Source organism: Peromyscus californicus, unplaced genomic scaffold (assembly GCF_007827085.1).
Source record: "Peromyscus californicus insignis strain IS unplaced genomic scaffold, ASM782708v3 Scaffold_1__1_contigs__length_55948999, whole genome shotgun sequence".
NCBI lineage: Eukaryota > Metazoa > Chordata > Mammalia > Rodentia > Cricetidae > Peromyscus > Peromyscus californicus.
Genome location: NW_026294492.1, coordinates 48185952 through 48195919, shown reverse-complemented (window position 1 = coordinate 48195919; position 9968 = coordinate 48185952). Strand labels below are relative to the sequence as shown.

The following is a 9968-nucleotide window of genomic DNA, read 5'->3' as shown; positions in this document are numbered from 1 at the left end:
GGCTGGCCTTGAACTCAGAGTTCCACCTGCCTCTGCCTCCCAAGTGTTGGGATTAAAGGCATGTGCTACCATGCCCACCTGAGTAGCAAGTACTTTTAATAGACATCTCTCCACCCTTCAAATTATTTCTTGTTGGTAGAAAGGTAAAGGGGGAAGAAGAAGAGAGAGTGAGCAGCCTAGGGAAAGAAAGAAAAGGAGATGCCAGGTTCCTTTACTGTAGATGTTTTGAGTTGAGATTTGATGTATGTCACTCAGCTTCCAGCCACTGTCCCCCTAAGATAATCAAAAGAAGGGAAGGTTCACAGAGAGAACATGGTGGATACCTGTTCAGTGGTCAGATGGCCACTCAATGTGAGTGCCAGGAATCAAACTCAGGTCCTCTACAAGAACAGCGAGTCCTCTCAACTGCTACGCCATCTCTTCAGCCCTGGGAAACACCTTCGACCACCTCCTACGGGCTGGTCATCTGAGCTTTCACCATATGTGTATTTGTGGAACTTTCCAGAACTGATTCATAGGCAAAGGTTACCCACCTTGGACAACATCCAAGTTGATCATGTACCTAAGTTAGGGATTTGAGACACTAATTTCCTCAGACTTAGACAGCTTGGAGAATATAAAACCCATTGGAGAGATAGCTTAAAGAAATTTCCCCAAAAGAGGAATCTCTAAGGTTTCCACAGGACTAGAGCCCCATCTCTGACTCCAGCTCTATGTTGCTTCCATCCCCTTCTGTTCCAGTAGACACAAGCTCCCCATGGAACCAAGAAACCAAACAGTCTTGGAATTCCATCTCATGGGACTCTCAGAGAATCCAGACCTGCAGCCCATCCTCTTTGGACTCTTCCTGTCCATGTATCTGGTCACTGTCTTTGGGAACCTGCTCATCATCCTGGCAATCGTCTCAGACTCTCACCTGCACACACCCATGTATTTCTTCCTCTGCAACCTGTCCCTGGTTGACATCTTTTTCTCCTCCACCACCGTCCCCAAGATGCTAGTGAACATCCACACCCAGAGCACAGCTATCCCTTTCACAGGCTGCCTTGCTCAAATGTATGCCTTCCACCTCTTTGGGACTATGGACAGCTTCCTCCTGGCAGTGATGGCCATTGACCGGCTGGTGGCCATTGCCTACCCACTACGTTACTCAGTGCTCATGAGCCCCCATATCTGTGGGCTATTGGTGGGTGGGCCATGGGTGATCACGAATCTCCAATCCCTGGTACACACCTGCCTCATGGCCCAACTGACGTTCTGTGCGGGGTCAGAAATCCCTCACTTCTTCTGTGATCTCATGCCCCTGCTGAAACTCTCCTGCTCAGACACACACACCAATGAGTTAGTGATCTTCGCTTTCGGCATCATCATGGGCCTCAGCCCACTGTCCTGCATCCTAGTCTCCTACATCTGCATTTTCAGGGCGGTCTTCCGGATCCCTTCGGCTCAGGGCAAGTGGAAAGCCTTCTCTACTTGCGGCTCACACCTCACTGTGGTGTCACTGTTCTATGGGACCATCTTCGCCGTGTACTTACAGCCAGCATCCCCCACCTCCTCCCAGAAAGACAAGACAGCTGCACTGATGTGTGGGGTGGTCATCCCCACACTGAACCCCTTTATCTACAGCCTAAGGAACAAGGATATGAAGACAGCTCTGAGGAAGCTTGGCAGCAAAGCAGTCTTATCGCAGTCATAGGGCAGAACAGTGACCGGGTCCCCACGGTGTGTCGGGACCACTGGTGGGTGCTTGGGACACAGGGACAACCCCCAACCCTGGTCTCGAGTTGTGCAAAGTCTAGCATGGAACAGAGCCACTTAATAAAACCTTACAGTACAGTGTGGCCAGCGTGTCATAAAGAAACCAATGGGGTCTGTAGAGACGGCTCGGTGATTAAAAGCACTCGGTGTGGTGCTCTGACAGAGGCCCCAAGTTCGGTGTCTCAGCCCTCCGGGGGTTGGGGTGACAGGCGTGCAACACCTGGATGGGGAAGTTTATGGGAAGTTTATGATTTTTCACATGGCAGCACTAGACAACCTTTGCGGTTCATTTGGGAAGAGTTGGTGACTTGCAAAGGTTATGTCTAAATATGTTCAAGAAAAACACATGAAGGGTTAAAATTTCTTTAACCTGCTCTTGGAAGCCTTTTCCTCCTACTGGGTTGCCTCCCCCAGACCTGATATGAGGGTTTGTAACTAGTCTTATTGCATCTTGTTAAGCCATATTTGGTTGATATCCCTGGGAGGCCCGCTCTTTTCTGAAGGGAAATGGAGGAGTGGATCTGGGGGAGAGGGAAGGTGGGGGTGGGAAGTGGGAGGAATGAGGGGAGGGGAAATTGTGGTTAGGACATATTGTGTGAGATAAGAGTAAATAAATAAATAATTTCACCAATGGGCTTGCTGGGTATCAGCATAAAAAAAAAAAAGCAACAAAAAAAAACCATGATGTTGAAAGCTAGGACTCACAATTACCTAAGTACTAAATGCATTTTATCTGCCAGCCATTATGTTTATTGTTTTTTGAGACAGGGTTTCTCCATGTAGCCCTGACTAGCCTTGGACTCACTACGCAGACTAGGCCGGCCTTGAACTCATAAAAATCCACCTGCGGGGCTGGAGAGATGGCTCAGAGGTTAAGAGCACCGACTGCTCTTCCAGAGGTCCTGAGTTCAATTCCCAGCGCCCACATGGTGGCTCACAACCATCTGTAATGAGATCTGGTGCCCTCTTCAGTGTACATAACAAATAAATCTTTAAAAAAAAAAATCCACCTGCTTCTGACTACCAGGCGCTAAGATTAAAGGTGTGCACCACCAGGCCAGGCAAGTTATCACATTTTAAACAACATCCCTACAAGATAAGTAATGCGGCCCCTTGCTGCTGGAGAAACTGGGACTTGAAAGGTGAAGCTGCTACTATGGTAACTGAGATCAAAACCCTGGACCCCTAGTCTTGACAAGGACACGGGATTGCTCTAGATGTGTTACAGAGCAGGGTCTACAGGCTACAGCCACAAAGGTAAATCCAGTCTACAGTCTGGTTTGGTGCAGCCGGCAAACTGGGGGTAGCTTTTACATTTCTCTGTGTCTAGTTTGTTTTTATGTCTTTTGTTTTGGGTTTTGTTTTGTTTTCTTTTTTTTTTTTTAAGATTTACTTTTTTTTTTTTTTTTTTGCCAAACAGTGATGGTGCAGACCTTTAATCCCAGCACTCAGGAGGCAGAAGCAGGCAGATCTCTTTGATTTCCAGGCCAGCCTGGTCTACAGAGTGAGTTCCAGGACAGGGCTACATAGTGAGACCCTGTCTCAAACAACAACAACAAAGATTTATTTTTTAATTACGTGTATGATGACAGGGATGTAAGTATGTGTAGGTGCCTGCAGTCTAGAAGAGGGTGCTGGATTCCCTGGAGCTAGAGTAACAGATACCTGAGTCACCCAATGAGGTGAGTGCTGGGAACTGAACACAGCAAGCACTTGTAAACTTTGAGGCATCTCTCCAAGCCCTTGTGCATATTCTTTTTTTATTTAATATTTTTATTTTATAATTAACCTAATTTCACATATCATCCACACGTGCATATTCTTGACACAAAGTGGCTTCCAATTCCTGATCCTCCTTCCTCTGCTTCCTCTGCTACAGGCATGGACCGTCACACCCCACTCTGGTTTTGTATTGTATACGTTTTTGTGTGTGTGTGTCCATGAGCGTACCCAAGCATATGAAGGCGAGATGTCAAAACTGAACGTCGCCCTCTCTTCCTCTCTCTTTATTGCTTGTGACAGGGCCTCTCCCTTGAGCTGGAGCTTATCAGATGGCCACACTGGCTGGCCAGGGAGCTCCAGGAGTCTCTCTCCCCTCTCCCCTTCCTGCTGCCCCGGTGGGAGGGTTACAGACTCATCATCATGCTCATCACATGGCTACTGCGGATCCAAAACTGGGTCCTCCTTCTGAAGCCACCGGAACTTTACTGGCCAAGCTGTCTCCTTAGTCCCTCTGGTGTTCTTTTTGTTTTGTTTGTTTCAGTTTTTTGTTTTATTTTAGTTTTGGCTTTATATTTGACTTCTTTTTTTTGTTTGTTTGTTTTGTTTTTGTTTTGTTTTGAGACAGGGTTTCTCTGTGTAGCTTTGGAACTCACTCTGTAGATCAGGCTGGCCTCAAACTCACAGAGACCTGTTGGCAGCAGACGCTGAACAGGCCCTGTGCATAGCCTGTTTGCTTGCCCTAAGTTGCCCTAAGGTGCCCTTTTGTCCTTCCTCTTTTCCTGTGGCATGTACCCTATTTTACTCTGTTACATCCAATCCTCCCCCTTCCTTTGTGAAGGTGAGCCTCGTATGCTTACCCCTTCTTTCCAAGGGGGAGGATTGGATGTAACAGAGTAAAATAGGGTACGTACCATGGGGAATTCCACAGCTAAGGCTCACCTGGCCACTGATTGAGAGAGCTGTTGCAGAAACAAGGAACAGGTATTAAGTCTAGTACCGCACTGACATTTGTGGACACTGTAGCTGAAGCTAGCCCGTGGTTTCTGACAGGAGGAGGGTTGAATATCCCTGACTGGGAACAGGTGAAACTTGATCTACAGAAGGCATTGCAGGATACGGGACCAGAGGAGTTTCCGATTGCAGCCTTTTCTCTTTGGAGGCTGGGAAAGGATGCGCTATTAACTGACAAGGTGAAAGTGAAGGAACAGTTAGCAGAATGTGAGCAGGCTTTCGCCACTGCCCAGGAAGCTGAAACTAATGAATCTTTAAAAGGGGAAAAAGAGGAAGAGAAGGCTATGAAACCCCACAACACTTGCAGTTCAGGATGATGAGAGTGACCTTGAGTCTATATATGAGTTGTTGGATGAGGAGGAGCAGTTAGAGAAAGAGATTGAAGAATTACAACGGCGGCGGCTGCAGAAAATGTAAGTAAAACATAAAGAGCCTTCGGCTCCGATCTGCTATCGTCCGTCGCCTCATAATCCATACTGGTTGGACAGGGACAATCAGGGTGATGAGGAGGAAGGGAAATGGAGGGGAGTTATCTGGCAGGATACTGTGCAGGCTTATCCCGTTTCTGAAACTGTTAATGCTGCCAGACAAGCCGTCTGGATAAGCCATCAGGAATCATGTACCTTTGACATTTAAAGAAATGAAACAATTAAAAGAAGCAGTGAGCAGTTATGGTCCATAGGCTCCATTCACTGTGAGAATTTTTGAGTCCTTTTCAGCTAGTTATTTAACACCTAGCGATTGGCAGCAATTATGCCGTGCTGCCCTGTCTGGAGGAGATTATCTCGTGTGGAAAAGTGAGAATCACGAAAGATGCTTAGAGCTGGCACGCATTAATGCGTGGGCCGGTCAACCCCAGAGGAATTATGACATGCTGGCAGGCGCAGGGCAATATGCTGATATTCAGCAGCAAATATTGTATGACCCTGGCACTTATGCTCAAATAAGTAATGCGGCGGTCCGAGCCTGGAAATCTCGGCCAAACCTTGCTGCGGGAGAACAAATTTCAAAGGTCTTGCAAGGTCCTGCAGACCCCTATGCAGATTTTGTGTCACGGCTTCTGCAATTGGCCGGAAAGATCTTTGGAGATTCTGGTCAGGCTATGCCGGTAGTTAAACAGTTGGCACATGAGAATGCAAATAAGTATTGCAAAGAAGCATTAAGAGGGAGCAAAGGCAAGAGTTTGAATGGCATGCTTCGTGTCTGCAAATACATAGATGGTAATCATATTACTGGACAAATTTTAGCTGCTGCCATAAGACATGGCTTGCAAGGCATGAATGGCCGAGGTGCTCGACCTAAAGGATGTTTCCAGTGCGGGCAGGAAGGCCATTTGAAACACAATTGCCCACAAAACAATCCAAACCAGTCACCTGGAATATGTCCCAAATGTAAAAAGGGTCGGCACTGGAGTAGTGAATGTAGATCTAAGTTTGATGCACAGGATAACCCACTACCTTCAGGAAATGGGGGACGGGGCCCACTATGGGCCCTGAAAGCCAGAGTGTATGGAGCTATGCAGACCCAAACAGTAATCCCAGGCAGTGGTCGCCTCCGTTTCATTCCACAAAACAACCCCTTTCAATTGACCAACTCAGTCGAGGAACACCAGGAAGCGCAGGACTGGACCTCAGTTCTGCCGCCAGAGCAATCTTAACCCCTCAAATGGGACCTCAAGCACTACCCACTGGAGTTTATGGCCCCTTACCAAAAGGATCTGTGGGACTGCTTTTGGGTAGAAGTAGTGCGTATATGAAGGGCATAAGGATTTTGCCTGGAGTGATAGATAATGACTATGAGGGAGAGATAAAAATCATAGCAGAGGCAACACAGGGGGTCTTAGTGATCCCGCAAGGGGAGTGTATAGCTCAGCTACTTCTGATTCCTATTGTTTCTACAAAAAGTAGAAGTTTATGTGTAGCTCAGGGAAAGGGAGGTTTCAGGTCCACTGGTACTCCTCAAGCATTCTGGGTAGCCCACCTAGACTCTAGACCTAAATTAGAATTAAAAATTCAAGGTAAATCTTTTGTGGGGATTCTTGATACTGGGGCAGATGTATCCGTTATATCCAAAGAATTTTGGCCTGCACGATGGCCTCTGGAGGATTCTACAGCAGTGTTACAGGGCATAGGACAGACCAGACCACAGAAAAGTGCTTGCATATTGAAGTGGAGTGATCAGGAGGGGCATGAAGGACATTTTCAACCTTATGTTGTATTGTTTACCTACTAACCTGTGGGGAAGAGATGTGTTAGAAACCATGGGAGCGGTTCTCACTACTCAAGCGCTAAAGGGAGAAAATCCATTCGTTGATAACATAATGATGGATATGGGATGGACACCAGGAAAAGGGCTGGGAAAGGCAGAGCAGGGTTGTGTTGCTGCTCTTACTGCTGCCGATGAGGTCACCAGACTACCTGGAGATCGGAGAGGCTTAGGGCATTTTTAGTAGTGGTCACTGGTGTGCAGCCTTCTCCCACACCTGTTACTTGGTTATCTGATGAGCCTGTGTGAGGGCCGCCCATGAGTTAGTACAGGAACAATTGTTGGCAGGGCATATTGTCCCTTCCACGTCCCCCTGGAATACTCCCATTTTTGTTATCAAAAAAAGGTCTGGAAAATGGAGACTTTTACAAGATTTACGTGCAGTAAATGCCACTATGCAGTTAATGGGGGCTCTTCAGCCAGGCCTTCCCAGCCCAGTTGCTATTCCCAAAGACTGGCATATGATAGTGCTAGATTTGAAAGATTGCTTTTTTACTATCCCTTTGGCTCAGCAAGATTGCCAGCGTTTTGCATTTTCTGTTCCTTATGCAGATTTGCAACAAGCACTTGCAGCTGCAGGATTAGTGATTGCCCCAGAAAAGGTACAAAATATGGCTCCTTATCAATATTTGGGATATACTATAAATTCTGTAGGGATATTTCCACAGAAATTACAATTTCATATTGCAGAATTAAAGACATTGTATCGTTGGCAGAGGTTTTAGGGGAAATTCAATGGCTCCGTTCCTCATTCCAAATACCCACTGGAGAGCTTAAGCCTCTCTATGATGTTTTTTTTTTTTTTTTTTTTTTTTTTTTTTTTTTTTTTTTTGGTTTTTCGAGACAGGCTTTCTCTGTGTAGCTTTGCGCCTTTCCTGGGACTCACTTGGTAGCCCGGGCTGGCCTCGAACTCACAGAGATCCGCCTGCCTCTGCCTCCCGAGTGCTGGGATTAAAGGCGTGCGCCACCACCGCCCGGCTCTCTCTATGATGTTTTAAAAGGAGATTCTTCTCCAACTTCCTTAAGGACCCTATCAGCGGAAGCCAAGGCCGCTTTAGGAAAGGTAGAACAAGCACTACAAGAACTCCAAGTGCAACAAATAGATTATACCAAACCCTTATTATTGCTAATTCTTCCCTCTGAATTTTCACCTATGTAAGTATTTTGGCAAACAGGGCCCATATTTTGGGTGCATTTATCTGCATCCCCATCTAAAACTTTGAATGCATATTATGAATTAGTAATTCAACTCCTATGGAAAGCTAAATATAAGGGGGAATCCTTGTTTGGAAAGTCTCCTGAGTGCATTGTACTCCCTTATACACAAGAAATGGTAACTTATTTGCAAAGAGAACATGAAGCTTGGTGCCTTTTCTTGTGTACTTTCACAGGCTATATAGATAATCATTGTCCAAAACATAAACTTATAGAAAGCTTTAAAGTGTATAGTTTTATTTTTCCCCATATTGTAAAACAGGAACCTATTAAGGGTGCTCGTTTAATTTTTACTGATGCATCTAAAGGAGGTTTTGCTGTGGCCATCAGTGGGGATGGCAGTGCCCTCCATGTCTGCACAACAAGCTGAGATTACAGCTTTACAATTGGCTTTGCAAGTTTACTCTTTAGAACCTATAAATGTCTATACTGATAGTTGCTATGTGGCCAAAATGATGCATAGCATTGAAACCACTCCATACATTGGAAAACAGTCCACAGTACATTCTCAATTACAGACCATTCAAAGGTTAATTTGGGCTAGAAAACATCCTCTGTTTGTGGGCCATATTCGAGGGCACTCTGGTCTTCCAGAGGCGCTTGCAGAAGGCAATGTCGCTGTAGATGTAGCTACTCACTTCACTTGTGTAGTCACCACCTTTGATCAGGCATTTCAATTACATCAGAAATCCCATCTCAATGCACAAACTTACAGCATCGTACTGGCTGTACTCACACTGAGGCCTTAAAAATTGTATCTACTTGTGCCACTTGTGCTCCTTTTATTCATGTACCATCATTAGGTGTTAATCCTAGTGGCCTACATCCCAACGATATCTGGCAAATGGATGTCACACATATTTCAAGTTTTGGAACTTTATCATATGTACATGTGTCTGTGGACACGTATTCTCATTATATAGTAGCCACCCTTCACAAGGGGGAGCGTGCACAAGATGTAATTAAACATCTTTTGGCTGATTTCTCTTATATGGGAGTTCCACAGTGTATTAAAACAGATAATGGGCCAGCTTATGCCAGCCAAAGTTTTCAGAAATTTTGTTCACAATGGAATATAATTCATAAAACTGGCATTCCCTATAACCCTCAAGGACAAGCGATAATTGAACGAGCGCATAAACATTTAAAGACTTATTTGCAAAAAACAAAAGAAGGTGAGATGTACAGGGATGTACAGGGATCACAATTACTCCTTTCCATTACTTTATTTATTTTACATTTTTTGCTTGTGGATGTTCATGGGCATACTGCTGCTCAACGGCATTTTTCCAGCCCCTCTCCCTCTGAGGTTCTGGTCAGGTGGAAGGATCTTTCCACAAGCACATGGCAGTCCCCAGCACCGCTATTGGCTAGGGTGAGGGGAGCAGTTTGTGTATACCCTCCAGGTGCTGAGAAACCAATCTGGATACCAGAACAGTGTGTTCGGCCTGTGGAATAGACACAGAAATCTCAACATGAAGAACCTCATGATTCTGATGGTGCTGATGGTCCTTAGCCGTTGGGTCTACACAGAGCCTTCATGGAGCCTGGTTAAGAATCCTCCAGTTTTGTTATCAGTAAGTATTGAAAGCTCTGTGTTTCCTGCTGCCTTTGTCTCTAATTGGACTATTGGAACTGCAGCTAGTAATGTTAAACATGATGTGCAAAGCATAAATGTCACCATGAATTTACGTAATTCCCTATGCTTTGCTCGAAACGTTACTGCAGGATTCAATAATACCACATTTTTTTCTTTATTCTCTGGAATGGCTTGGGTGTGGGAGGGGAGGAGTTAAATTGTTCAGCTTTGAATTGCAGCCTAAGCAATTGCTGGAGTCCTAATGTCACACATGCTGTGGTGGTGAGAATTCCTGCCTTTGTCATGATGCTGCTGGAACAGAATGCAGCAGAATTTCCCTTGCAACTTCATCGCAGCAGACGGGACCTTGGCATAACTGCTGCTGTAATTGCTGCCATTGCAACTTCGGCTGTTGCAG

At 45.6% G+C, this 9968-nt stretch overlaps 1 protein-coding gene across 1 annotated transcript; it reads left to right on the top strand.

The window, feature by feature from the left end:
- The first annotated feature begins 757 nt into the window (after positions 1-757).
- Positions 758-1696, top strand: LOC128115213 (olfactory receptor 1I1). The gene has a single exon (XM_052745688.1). The coding sequence runs from the start codon at positions 758-760 to the stop codon at positions 1694-1696; it is 939 nt and encodes a 312-aa protein (XP_052601648.1).
- Positions 1697-9968: the final 8272 nt, after the last annotated feature.

Excerpts from the sequence above, each read along its gene's own strand:
- LOC128115213 (XM_052745688.1), top strand. The coding sequence starts at position 758 with ATGGAACCAAGAAACCAAACAGTCTTGGAATTCCATCTCATGGGACTC.